This window comes from Pocillopora verrucosa, chromosome 4 (genome assembly GCF_036669915.1).
Source record: "Pocillopora verrucosa isolate sample1 chromosome 4, ASM3666991v2, whole genome shotgun sequence".
Lineage (NCBI taxonomy): Eukaryota > Metazoa > Cnidaria > Anthozoa > Scleractinia > Pocilloporidae > Pocillopora > Pocillopora verrucosa.
Window position 1 is genome coordinate 2,058,011 of NC_089315.1, and position 14,246 is coordinate 2,072,256.

At 39.0% G+C, this 14,246-nt stretch overlaps 2 protein-coding genes across 2 annotated transcripts; one reads left to right on the forward strand and one right to left on the reverse strand.

Annotated features, from left to right (window-relative positions):
* The first annotated feature begins 1,194 nt into the window (after positions 1-1,194).
* LOC136280142 (MFS-type transporter SLC18B1-like) lies at positions 1,195-12,332 on the forward strand. The gene is made up of 16 exons (XM_066164839.1): positions 1,195-1,368; positions 1,596-1,691; positions 1,830-1,903; positions 2,279-2,426; positions 3,163-3,231; positions 4,127-4,217; positions 4,326-4,412; positions 4,854-4,924; positions 5,075-5,173; positions 6,698-6,795; positions 7,647-7,742; positions 8,550-8,624; positions 9,758-9,824; positions 10,087-10,113; positions 11,294-11,340; positions 12,182-12,332. The coding sequence occupies exons 1-16, from the start codon at positions 1,195-1,197 to the stop codon at positions 12,225-12,227; spliced, it is 1,365 nt and encodes a 454-aa protein (XP_066020936.1). The 3' UTR covers positions 12,228-12,332.
* On the reverse strand, positions 8,715-9,632 carry LOC131791670 (sericin-2-like; the record flags this gene model as incomplete). The annotated part of the gene is made up of 3 exons (XM_066164750.1): positions 8,715-8,822; positions 8,890-9,353; positions 9,446-9,632. Coding segments are annotated over 3 exons (759 nt in total), but the record flags the coding sequence as incomplete, so codon positions are not given.
* Positions 12,333-14,246: the final 1,914 nt, after the last annotated feature.

Below are 14,246 nucleotides of genomic sequence, written 5' to 3' on the forward strand. Positions count from 1 at the left end.
AACGCCCCCTCAGCGCCATTAGTAGGCTTTATAGCAGCACAAACAGTGAGTGATACTTAGGTTTGTACAAGTGCAGTAATCACTGATCACTTCTTCTGTATCCAAGCCAGGGTCATCCGTTACTTAACTTGCACTAATTGAAATCTAAGACATCAACGAAACAAGAAGACGACCTGACGAGTGATTCCAGGAACAACTTCGTGACAAAGAAAGGATTTGAAAAGACACAGTCATCCAAACCAGTTGCTAAACTCTTTATCTCCCGAATCATTCTTAGTACGATATGACAGTCCACGACGTTTCCCTACATCTAGGCAGCCGGTTTTTACGTTACCATGTTACCAGAAATAGCGTAGCTCTTTTCTTCCGTAAATGAACCACGCACAACCCAAAATTCCTCTGATGGAAGGAAAACGCACGAAACGTCAGCATTAGGAACTTTATACGTTGGCCAAAATGCATTGTCAACTCATTTAATAACACCACATTATCCTGTAGTAATGGCAGCCCCCCGGCATTTATTGGGGATTTCTTTTAAATTGACAGTCAAAGCTAAAGATGGGGGCTGCTTGTAATCTATATTGCCGGGGTCACTGAAATTCTGGTTTCTTTTCATTTCTGTCTATTTTTAGGTAGTTATACGTTTGTTTTTATGGCTCACGAAAAAGTTAGGGTCGGAATCTAATAGACTCAACCCTTATTCTACGCTTTCTTGCACTGATTTTCTACAGAAAACAATCGTAGCTCTAATTTCTTCTTATCAGTATTCCATCTTCACATGAGAACGCAGCAGTTAAAATAAAGCCCTAAGGAGGCTTTTAAAAGTTTGTTTATCCCCGTGACACCAATCTTCTTTCATTCAAAATATCTGACGATCTTTTTCTATCCGGCAGCCCTTGGTAACTGATTAAAAATGTCAGTACAGACATAAATTGACACAAATTATACCAAAGGAAGTTTTGCTATCCACATTTAAACACACAAAGGTGAAAATATCCTCTAACTTGATCCTAACATGTTTGTCGCAACTGCGTAAGTTCTATGTAAGCAGATGTAAAATAACTTTTCGAAAAATATCGGCCGAAACTCAGCAAATACTGCAAAGGAGTAATTCAAACATTCTCAAACTGAGACTCCCAAACCTTGCCACTCGACCACGTAATGATTACACGCACTACTTACAAGTAAACGACCATGAGAGAAAGCAGTTCAGAGATTCTGCTACCTAAGAGTACTGGCGAAACCCGTCCGGAGACGGTAGAAGAAACATGGAATGCGCGTAACATAGTCCTCCTTCTTTCAATGTGCCTGGTTTACTTCGTCCTATACGCAGCATACTCAGTTTACGCGCCATTCTTACCAAGTGAGGTAAGTACAATCATGTCGTCCTATATTTAACGAAATTTCTATGGTAATTGCAACAGAACATCCCCCTTAAAAGCCTTCCTTAAGGAGTGAGTTTTCATTGGTTGAAATTGAAATCATGCCGTGCTGTAATGTCGCGACATTCATAATCTCCGCACCTTCAGTTCATTTTGCGACTGAATCTGATCTTATTCATTACTTACATCTCATCTTAACTTGTTAATTTTTAGGCAGAAGATAGAGGCGTATCTAAAATTTATGTTGGATTGATATTTGGATCCTACGCCTTTGCAATTTTCCTAACTTCACCACCATGGGGAGTTCTTGTAAGTACATGTACTGCGTAATTCTTTTTATTTCAAAAAGGTGCAACGTTACTCGTTCACCAAAAAGCTCAAACATCAAGTGAATTCAGAAGAATCTAACCAATCCATCAAGTATCATGAAATGCATATTTTTTTCAGGTGCCCAAATATGGTGCACGCAATATACTTTTAACAGGTATTTTTATCGCTGGAACATCTTTGATGTTAATGGGGTAAGCACAAAACTTGATACTTTAGTTAGTTAGTTAATGTGATTCCTTAACGTTTTATTGCGCAGGCTGTACTGCGCATAACATCACCCATAGGATTTGACGATATTCAAAGGGTAATGGAGGGATCAGTCGCCAACAACAGAGTATAATGGGGGAACTGTAGAATATTGACTGCCAGTTAACTGTTGACATGAGGAGGGGGGAGGTCGTAAGAATATTACCGAGCCAACCCCCCCTCCCTCCCGGAACTCCTCAGGCGATAATTCATGACCGATCCCTGATGATAACTTTAATACCGAGAGAGGTTTGAGAACTTTATTTCTTGTGAATTCTTTTATGAGGATATAATGTGTTTAAATGTGTTTTGTTTTCTAGATTTGGCGAAGTGATTTTTGATCCAACAATGTTTATAGTCTTTTGCTTTGTGTTACGAATAACATCAGCAATTGGGGCAGCGGCAGCTGAAACTTCTGTCCTCGCTTTCGTGCTCCAGAGGTTTCCAAATAATACCGGAGCAATTGCTGTATGTTTGCATTCAGATGTTAATAATTCATGAGCTGTTATTCTAAGGCTCCGTTCAAACTATGCTAGATAAATATGAAAACGACGTTTTCACTCTGGTAACGCAAGTAACTTATATCCGTCCAAACGGATGAAACGTTTTCTGTCCACAGTACGCTGGATAAATTTGTATACGCGACAACCAACGGCTGCAACCACTATTTTCAAACATGATAACAGTGCTCATTCTGCCAAAATATAAAAGCAGTAACTTTGTTATGTTTGGAAAGCTCGATTTAAATCCGAATTAGTGTGGACGACGACCTAACCGTGTGTGAATGAACCCGTGTTTTCAAATTTCTCCGCAGCGCTTTATTTTGGACTGTTGATCACTGACATTTATTTAGAACAAGTACAACTTTCTGATTGCCGCTTATTTCGTTCAGGTTTTTTTGCATTGTGATATCCAAATACAGTCACAGCCCGACTTGTCGCACGGTTCACTTCAAAGAGTATCGGACATGTATCGACGCACTTCTGTGCATAGTGACTAGTCGAATCTTTAAAAAAAAATGTAAAAAAGCGTTAGTAAAGTAAGGGATTTTCAGAACTGGAGACTAAATTCTGTTCCATTCAGACGGTATGATTGTTGCTCTTTTAGTTCTACCAGAAAGACAAATCTTTAATTATATATTTCTTTTACTTTTTCTTGGAATGATATCAAGAGTGATTTTTCCCTTGTAAATCCATTTGTTTAGGCAGGAATGCAGCTATCTTGTCTTGGTGGAAATTCCTTTGCTCCAGTTTTCGGAGGGTTTCTCTACACGGTGAGTACAAACCTGGTAAAACAGGGATTTCAATTTAAGATTAAGAACAATGGGGGGAGATTATCTAAGTTATCTTGGATCATCATTGTATTTATTTATTTATTTATTTATTTACAATACAACTTCTGCGCAAAGGTTGAGCGTCAATATTCAGAGCTGATCCTGTAAATTAATTAGCAGTGCTACCGGTACTCGTTATTTTTACAAACCTTTCCTGTTCACAGAGTAACCACAATTAGGGTTACAGACATCTAAAGCTGCATGCAATTACGCACGTAAGCAGTTTGGCGATTATAATCACTCGTGCTGGGAAGAAGGGGGGGGGGGTGCTTACTCGTGATGGGCGTTTACCTTGAGAGAGGCGCGTATTTGAACGTGGCTTAATCGAAAAAAAATTAAAAGTGAAAATGCACTGAGAATAATGTAAAATGCGCTGAGACCACTTGAAAAGTGTCTACATATCATAATGCGCTCTTTTGGGAGATTTTTTTGATTGCGAGGAATGCTTTATCATTTTTTGCACAAGTTAAAACTGACTTTGCTTTGACACGTGGTCTTCGGTCGTGTCAACAGTTTTCTCGTATTGGTAATATCTCTCATTCGATCGCTTCGTTCATTCCTGATAGACTTCATCAACGCTCGAAGGTAAAATTCGTTTGCACTTATGGTCATGTAATATCCATTATATATATACCTAAATACCCCTTGATTTCAAAATATATAGGCTCAAGTTTGTCTGACTGAGTGACGAGTGCGTAAGCACGAAACTCAGAGTTACAGGGAATCATGCGTGTTTTATTTTAGTCATTTTGAACTGTAGGCTCAAGTTTAGGAATGTTGCACCTCAATAACGAAATCCTTTTTTCATTCCATGATATACATATTTTTGTTTCAGGTAGGAGGCTTCAAACTTCCTTTCATCATTATGGGTATAATTCTGTTATGTAGCACTGGAATTTTAGCTTTTCTGCTATCACACGAAACAGGTTGGTGAGGTAACTCATGTAAACTATCCGTTAGACTTAGTACGAAAACGATTTTCTTTTTGATATATTTATCCACTTGAAACATTTCCATTTTTTTTAACTGATTAGAGAGTCAGAAAGATGATGAATCAAAAGAAAGCATATCCATTTGTAAATCTATGCGACCATTAAAGATTCCCGCTGTTTTTATGATGGGTAAGTTTCACATGCATCCTGGGTAAGCCATTAACTATAAATAATACAGCCCGCGAACAAGCTGTCAGCGTGCTACGACACAATCAGCGAGGCCGTTGATGGGCTGGGCACGAGAGATTCGAGCCAGGCTTTTTGCAGCTCGTGCCGTCAAACCGGCAAACAAATTGCAAGCTTTGTTTCCAATTCACTTCACGACGCTATTCTGTTTATGAAAAAAAAAAATCAAGATTGAACATCTAGGATAAGTATCACACAAATTTAGCTGCATACGATTTTTTTCCCAAACGAAATTTATCACTATGGCTCCCATACATAGCTCTTTACCCATCATTTTGTGAACTTAATTCCCCGCAAAAACTAGTGGCGCCCTTTGTTTGTGGCCTTAATTCTTTCCAAAGCGAAAACTTATTGGAAAGTCAACATTTCTTTTTTTGTACCCAGAGTTTACCTCTGTTATCGGTTGCTTGTGTTATGGTTTCATACAACCAATCTTGGCGCCTCAGTTAAGGAAGGTAAGTTGGTTTTTTATATCTAACCTCGATATTGGTGATAAGTTACGATATTTAGTAATATCGAAATCGAAATCTTCTTCAGCAAATTTATTTTGGCGCATAAACTACGTGTACAACTTTGTTCATAAGTCTTTATCTGTTTCCTTATAGCTGGGTCAAAATAGCGTACAGATTGGTCTTGTTTTCTTCTTCTTTGCCGGTTTTAACGCCCTCTCAGCGATAGCACTGGGCTTTATAGCAGACAAAACGGTAAGTGAGACTTTTTACTCATCTATTACAACCCCGACTCACCGGCCTTTTCCGGCAAAATTGTGTTGACTCCGCGTGAATATCACGCCGACTTCAAAATTATCGTGCGACGGTGAATGCTAAACGAGGACTGTTTGTAATCCTCTTTCTTACCTTGGGACACTCTAGTTTCTCTTCAGTTCTGTCGAGTTTAAGGTGTTTTAGCAGTGGCAGACAATAAGCTCCTAGTTTTATACATTTATTTTTATGGGTCACGAAAGATTATGGGTCGGGATCTGCTAAACTCGACTCTTACTCTACTCTTTCTTGTACTGATCTTAACAGAAAACAATCTTATCTCTTATTTCTTCAAATCAGTATTCCATGTTTTAATGAGAACGCAGCAGTCAAAACAAAGTCTTTTTAAGGCTTGGTGACCACGCAGAAGCTCTTTGTTTATCCCTGTTACGCTGTACTTCTCTTATTCGAAATATCAGACGACCTTTTTTATTCGTCACCTCATGGTAACTGAATGTCGGTATCAGTTTAGATATAATTTAGCCCAAATTATGTTCACAGGAAGTTTTGATAACCACGTAGGGAGGTCCTCTTACTTAATCTCGTCGTGATAGCGGCGATCTCGCAAGTAACAAAGTAAGGTTTCGAAAAATAATCGGCTAAAACAGCAAATATAGCGACGAAGTAATACTAACTTGCAGATGAATTTTCTCAAACTGAGACTTTCCCAACAAACCCTTGGCCTGACGCTTGCAGAAGTGATGATAGTACGCGCCACTTGCCAGAAAGAATTAGCTTTAAAATTTGATATGCTTGAGCGAGAGAGCTTTAATCGTGTGTCCTGCTCACCAGGTCAATTGAAGCAAGAGCTTTTATTGTCGCGTCCTTGTTTATGGTCGAGTTTAAATGTCTGATGCCGAGTGACCACAGTTACCGTATTCCTGCAAATGAGCGCCACGCTCTAATATACATCCTTTTTCGAAAAAGCACCCATCCTCTTGGCCATAATGACAAACAAGCGCCCTTCTCGAATAAGCTCTTGCCCTTGTCTCGTACCAATATCTACTACGGCCAAGTGGTTGGATGTTGGCACGAGAATACAACTGGCCCCCTCCTCCCGTACTTTCTTAAATAATAAGGATACAAGGAAACTTGTTTTTACTGCCACTTTATTTATAAATTTTTAAGCTTCAACTACGGCGGAATCATTACAGAAGATTAGTTTCTTTTCCATTTCATTTATTTCATGCCCTTGCAGAGTTCCTTTGTTTGCGTTATCTGTTCTTTTAAGTTTTTGTCTTTTTTCTGCGATACTTATTAAGCCCCCCCCTCCCTCCTTCGATTGAGCGCCCTCCTCCTAACAAGCGCCCCTCCTTTTATTCCAAATTTTAAATAAGCGTCCTGGCGTTCTATCGAGGAAATAAGGTAAATCTACACTGCTTTTCTGAGAGATTTCTTTGTAAAACGCCATGATGGAAATTGTGTTTCCCACTTATATTAAAAGCCTTCAACAAATTTTCTCGTCAGAAATGTTACCGATTGCTGCTCCTGTTTGGTGTGGTCACTTTCAGTATTGGATACCTGTTGTTAGGACCTGCTCCATTTTTGCCATTTCTTCCCGCTGAGTATGTACCTACAGTCACGTGCATGTATTTGCTTGCAGTTACAAATGTGTACCCGTTAGCTGGATTTGGCGAGTTTGCCAAAAGTATATTTATTATTGAGGCTAACAATTGTTCATGTTTATAGTTATCGGCAAGTAAAATTTACGTGAATTTCTTGTATGACTAGGAAGGAAAAGTTGTGTTTGGAGCGTAACAAAACACACAACAGCAGCTCATAAGCGGGTTACATATGGCGACCAAATGTGTTTTCTGAATCAAAGTTGGCACCCCCCTCCTCCCATCGAAATCTCTGGAAGTGCTCCTGATCTACAATCATTATATATATATATATATATTAAACCCCTGAAGAGTGAAGCGATTCACGAAACAGGCTTGTCGGGAAATGTAGTTACGTCCCCTTTTTTCCTCTCATAATATTTATATATATATACATATATATAATTTGCACAATGGAGAATGTGCTTCCGTTTTCAACGCTTTATTCAAGACCCTGGGTCTTGAATAAAGCGTTGAAAACGGAAGCACATTCTCCATTGTGCAAATTATATATATATATATATATATATATATATATATACATATATATATATATATATTTAGCCATCTTAGAGGCTCAAAACAGCTGATCTTTAAAACCGACCATTGAATATACGGTTGAAGTTGTAAAGGACTGATCCTCATCATTAATGATATTAGAAGCTGAATATGAGACACCTTGTTCACTATATTGTGATGATGAACATTAACAGGGGTTCAGTGGGTGGCAGTGTTATACAGGTTTACCTCGTACTGCAGTTATCTATTTTTAGTTGGATTAATCACAAATTCTAAACTGAGTGTTATCATTGCAGTGAGTTATGGCTAATACGTTTTGCCATAGCGTTTACTGGATTCTTTACTGCATTTTTCTATGTGCCGTTATTGCCTGAAATCTTGAAAGTTGCAAGGTAAGTAGCTAACTGCCATGTTTGTTGCAACATACTGAGCACCACAAACATAGTGGAAGCAAGTGAGCTTCATATTCCCATGAGGCAGGATCATTAGCACAAGGACTTAGCAAAATATTTGTCATGCGCAACCTGAGAACACGTAATCCAGCAGCCCGCCAATACTCTTAGTCGCGCCATTAATACTTAATAGATTAAGTTTTTTTTAGTGGCAATTTTTCTAGTTGCAAACGATGCAAAACGCTTATGATTTTAAATAAAGACTTAAAAATGGCCTAATGTTTCTGCTGGGTAAGAAAAAAATACAGCACATGGACATGCCACGTAAAAGCCGAGAGAGAACCGAGGCGCCTCGCTTCTGTAAGTGAGCAGATTTTGCCTGGATTTAAGCGATTTGTGTAATCTAAACAAGCTTGATAAATGTATTTGATCACATTGTGAGCAATTTAAACACAAAGCTGTGAGGCACCTGGGAATTTTTAAGCACTTTTTGTGCCATAGCCGCTGACTACAAATACCCCCCTTCTTCTCTTCCTGCGACATGTTTTTGCTGAGAGTCTCCTCAGTCTCCGCAGGACGCCCATTTGTCTCTATTGGCGGTTGATATCTTTAGTAAGCTGAGTACAAAGCTCTTCATTTTTGCATTTCAAGATATACTAGGAGTAAGATATTGGAAACCCCCCCCCCCCCCCACCGAATTAAATCAAATTGCCATTTTGTGACAGTATCCAACAAAGAGTCGCACTAAGCATACACATGCGAAATTTTCTCAGATATTCTGTGATATATTTATTTGTTATTTTACAGTGAAAATGGAATGCCCGAAAATGAGGAAACAAAGGCAGTGCTTTCCAGCCTTTACAACACCATGTCTTATTTGGGGTAAATATTCTGTCTTCATCTTTGATGTATTACATCAATATCTTTGTTAAGGTATGGCGCAGAAACATATCAAGCTTTATTCCGAACAAACTACGAGCTATCTGCCGGTGAGGAACTCCTGTTCCCGTTACTGCTGCTGTTATTGCTACCGCTGCTGCTACTATTATTCTTAGTCATACTTCTGCCACTGCTACTGCTATTGCTACACCTACTTCTGTTACTGCTTCTGCAACTGCTAGTTCTACTAATATTACTACTGTTATACCGCTACTGCTTTTGCTCTGCTACTGCCGCTGTTACTGTTACTGCTTCTGCTTCTGCTTCTGCTTCTGCTTCTGCTTCTGCTTCTGCTTCTGCTTCTGCTTCTGCTTTTGCTTCTGCTTCTGCTTCTGCTTCTGCTTCTGCTTCTGCTACTACTACTGCTACTGCTACTGCTACTGTTACTACTACTACTATTGCTTCTGCTATTACGACTGCTACTGCTTCTGCTACTGCTACTGCTACTGCTTCTGTTACTGCTACTGCTACTGCTACTGCTACTGCTACTGCTACTGTTACTGTTACTGTTACTGCTGCTGCTACTGCTTCTGCTTCTGCTACTGCTACTGCTACTGCTACTGCTACTGCTACTGCTACTGCTACTGCTTCTGTTACTGTTACTGCTACTGCAACTGCTACTGCTACGGTTCATAGTACTGCTACTGTTACTGCTACTGCTTCTGCTTCTGCCTCTGATTCTGGTACTGCTACTGTTACCGCTACTACTGATACTACTGTTCAGACTGTTGTTGTTAATGCTACTGCTATATTTCTACTGCTACCTCTCTTGCTACTACTGCCGCTACTTTTACTGCTTCTGTTACTGCTACTGATAGTAATATTTCTTCTGCTGCTGTTGCTCTTACTGCCGCTATTACTGCTCCTGCTACTGCTACTATTAGTACTACTACTGCCGCCACTACTGCTGCTGTTATTCCTGCTGTTCCTGATGCTACTGTTTCCGCTTAAGTGAATTCTATGTTCTGATTGGCTATCTGATTGGGCAAGATGGTCCTAGTATTATTAATTTCCTTTTTGCTTCTCAGTTTTCTTTTTTTCTGTGCTTTTAGTCTCTTGAATAATTATTTTAACAGACTTTTTATCGGTCCAAGCCTCGGAGGTGCTCTTGCCGAACATTTTGGTTTTGCGTGGGCAGTGACGGTATGTAAATGTGACCTACCAAATTACTAAGCCTTAGTTAGTTAATATTTCGTTTGTGAAGTTGACGCACCTAAGCTTTACTAACCTGTAAGGAAGAGCACTACATACTGACTCTAAACAAATATACTCATAGTGCGTACAAATGACGTGACTGGACGTGACGTGACCCTATTTTTTATTGCAGAAAGACTCTGTTCACAGGCTGGCTTTTGTGCCAAAAGATTCAAGTAGTTTTGTAAGCTTCCTCTTTTTTTTTCTCCAGGTTGCAGCTCTAATAGGCCTTGCTCTTGTAAGTACACCTTTCAAAATGGATTTGTACAGTGATCCACAACTGCAAAGCAAACAGTTGCAACAAAAATAAAATAGTTGCAGCAGATATGTAACAGTTGCTGAACATTTAAAGTAGTTGTTGCAACTACCGAATATCTGCAGCTGCTGCTACTACTGCAAAAAATATAAATACATATATTCTGCAAGTGCAAAATAGTTACTGCAGATGAAAAGTAAACCAGTTGCCGCAGATTTTATGCATGGAGTGGTATGCGGGTACTATGACTACTGGTAAGTGGGGTGGGATGGGAAGCCTCGCCTGTCATAACCGGCAAAATATAGAGGAAGAACGGACGATAATATAACACTTGCTTTCACTTTGAGAATGAAAATGAAATTGTGCGGCAATTCTTGGCTGGCATTCATGATATCAAAATCAGTTTAGTACTTTGAGGTGCAGGTTACGAGAGTTTAGCTTAAACAGAAAAGGAAAAGAAGGGGATGTTGATCGGTTACGAGAGATAAAAATTAATGAAGATGAACAGGTGAGAATTCAGCAAAGAAATAGACAAAGACTCTCCAACATGAGACACGTCAGTAAATTTGGTGGGATATTAGTGTTCTTACTTAAGAATGGGTCAAAATTTTTAAACAGCTGTCCATTAGCTGAAGGAAATTATAAATTGTGGCTGAAAGACCGCATGTCAATTCAGTGTAAAGGTAATCCTGAATTGCATTTCTTTTGCTTAGTTGCGTCAGAACCACTGGTTAGAGTTCAGCGCGCTCACAATTAAGCCAGCGCGTTATTCACACTGATTGCACAGGAGAAAAATAGTATTTCCTTGTAGAAATATATGTTATTATTTGTAATTTACCCGACGGAAGGTCCCCATGAGAGAGAAGCTGTGCTCGAGGTCTTCAATACGGCCAGAGGCCGAAGGTCGAAGGCTGCACTTAAGACCAAAGGTACAGTTCAATCTCATGGAGACCGACCGCTTTGCTTTTTCCGCTTTTTTCGCGATTGGCGCGGAAGAGATTCCGGATTGTGGTCCTTATTTTGTAAGAACCCGTGGCCAATCAAATTGGAGGATTTGAGAGTTAGGCCTGCTGAGGAGTTTAAGAAAAAAAATATATGTTTATGCACCACTGGGTCGAACAAGGACAAATGTAAGGTAACATTATTGCTTTGATGTTTTTAGGCATTGACTTTGCTTATCTTCACACTGGTGGAAAATGCGTCTCAAAGGTTAATAAATGTTTGGAGTGTGTTCTTGAAGTCCTGAATTATATTTTTAAACAGTTATCGTTAATATGCAGAAAAAATAACTTCACGGGGTTTACCTATAACTCTTTACTGAAAGTTAATCAATAGCGGATCTAATAAGCGTATAGTTCATATCATATTGAAGTGCCCAACCACTTATGCAAGGAATCTTATGTACCGTTTTATACTAGGAAATTTTGCTGTTATCCGTCTACCACGTTTTTAGGTTCTCTCTTTATTCCTACCCCAAGGGCTCCTATATTCTAGTTCGCACCAAAGAACAGCGGGAACAGGAGAGACTTTATTAACGAGATTGACGTGTCAAGCCATTTCTTTTAGTATTTACAGTTTGCACAAAAAATGCTTCAGCCTTAGAGTATTACGACTTGCGCATCAATGATTGTCATATCACGATATCTTCTTAACCCTTTACACCGTGACATCAATATGCATTTTCTCCATACTGCCCTGTAAACATTTCTTCGGTGTTGACAACTAAGGAGAATTTGCGTAACGATTAAGAGGTTCTTTAGTCGCTGATCATTTCCTTTGTTCTTGTGACCGTAATGTGTGAATTCAGGGTGATATTGTTTGGAGAAATTGGATGCGTGTCCCTTTTAGGAGTCAAAGAGTTAACCATAGATTATTACTCCTTCTTGAACTGTCATCAGAATATGCAGTTGCACCTAAATAAAAAGATAAGGAGCACGAGGCGCAAGCGAATGAAATAGTTTGAGTTTTTTCAAATTCTTACTAAAGATCATTGTGGTCCATTTGATCATCTTTGTTTGTCTTGAATTAATTTTACGATTCTTTTCTTTAGAAAAAATTCCAATCGGAAGGAAGAGAAGCTCTCTTTGTTAAATTAAGACACTACTTATGGCGATATGAAAAGGCAAGTTAGAAGAACCTGAATGAAAATAAAGAAGGAAGTCTGAGCAGTTTGGAAAACATTTTGATTCCTGGACGACCATCATTTATATGATTTTGTAAAAATTCTTCGATAAATAAATGAAATGAATATTGAATGAATTTTATTGTCTTGCATAATCATTGGGAGACAAAGCAGTTTAAATTGTGGGCCGAAAAGAAAAAAAAAACAATGACGATATGAGTATGATTGATGGATAGACTATTTGTATGGTTGTGCAATCGGCAAGGTAAGGCGACTGGAGGAAGGGTGAATGGAGACGTTAAACAGTCTGTAATAAAACAACAACAATAACAACAACAACAACATCAATAACAACAACAACAATAATAACAACAACAACAACAGCAACTCCATAATTTAACCGACAAACTTCGAAAGCACTTAGTAAGAGTCTCGTGTCTTACATGACGTCAACCCTACTCCAAAGAAGTAAGCTGGCAACGGTGTTGCGTAAAACCAAAATAAATAAGAATAATTTGAAATAAAAGTTACCGGGAATGAGAACGTCAGTCTCTTAACTTGACAGAGAATAACATTATAAAATCTTAATCCAGTATTAATGTTCAAGAATACTTTTTCAATTTATGTAGGGATTGATGTGCGCTCATTGGTGGAGAGAGCCATTGTCAAAAATGTAATGGATCATAAAAATAACACAATATGTAACGCAATGCTCAGAAGTCCACGCCATCTTAGAGAAATCCACTCTCGGAAAACTCAATTGCAAAATTTACGAAAAAAAATGGACGGTGACGAGTTTCAAAATTTTAAGACCTGTATACTGGGAGAAATTTTTCAAGTCGAACTTGTCGAGGTGGAAGAAAAAGCGGAGGGAAGAGAAAGCCGTTTCTCGGACGGTAACGTTTGAATTACGAAGAAGACCACCTCGTAGAATAACTTGCCGATGCCGAAGCAAAGGGCACAAAAATCAAAAATAAGTGAACAATAAAACAAGTAAGGGTAATAGAGTCAATTACCATCCATTAATTACTAGTACATTAATGATAGAAATGACGTCAACAATGTTGAAAACTTTGTTGTGAACACTGTTGACCACACGTCTACGATCCACTACGTTGTAGATGATGGAAATTGTGTTCAATTTGTTTAATTAAACTGCAGCAATTACTAAGTAACGGGGGTAAGTCAGAGCGAATGGCGAAGGGCTAAGGCTCGAGACATCAGCTTCGAAACTCTTTACTGTGGCCGATTTACGTTATCAATTTTAATTTAATAATAATTTAATAATAAGTTCTTATATAGCGCATTAAAAAACGTTGATAATAGTTGTTGATAATACTAAATTACCCTGCAGCAATTATTGCTGGCTCAACAGAGTGTGATGGTGACTTGCTTCGTGACTCCTGATTTTCATTAAAGTCAAAGGCTCCTTTTATTTGGGCTGACCATCAGCGTTGTCTAGGGCTGCATGGTTTCCCTATGGTTTTGGTCTTACTGGTTTAGTTGTGGTACCTGTGGCGTTCGACTTGCTGTTTTGGAGCAGCACAATTCGCTTAGTTTCAGTAGTCTGACTAAAAGGCTCCATGGACAGACGCTTTACAGCACTCAGGACACCCACTGCAGTTTAAGGTTTTGAGCATTTTAATGTACGTGTCACGGATTTCTTCGTATTCTTCTCAGTTGGTGGAGATAAGTGGAATGCAATTGTGGATGATAATGGCAAGGAAAAGGCATTATGGAAAACGTTAACGAAAATAGCGGGAAAGCGGGAACGAAGCTGCCATTGTGCTACCATATATCAGTGAAGCTCGCTGACGTATGAATCAGTTGATAAGTATCCGTCGCACCCGGTTACAATGATACGAATATTTTCATTATTTCCTATAAATTCAAACCATCAAAGGCCGCGCTTTTTGCGCTGCCTCCTAGAGGGGGGTAGGGGGGCACTTTGAACATTGTTTTTGTCGTCTGCGTATCTTAAGCACCTTTCTGT

What these genes read in the sequence shown, in the direction of transcription:
- LOC136280142 (XM_066164839.1), top strand. Translation starts at nt 1,195, where the DNA reads ATGAGAGAAAGCAGTTCAGAGATTCTGCTACCTAAGAGTACTGGCGAA. An exon ending in TCTGCTATCACACGAAACAG is followed by an intron (nt 4,218 to 4,325) that starts GTTGGTGAGGTA and finishes TTAACTGATTAG; the next exon opens with AGAGTCAGAAAGATGATGAA. An exon ending in GCTTTATAGCAGACAAAACG is followed by an intron (nt 5,174 to 6,697) that starts GTAAGTGAGACT and finishes TTTTCTCGTCAG; the next exon opens with AAATGTTACCGATTGCTGCT.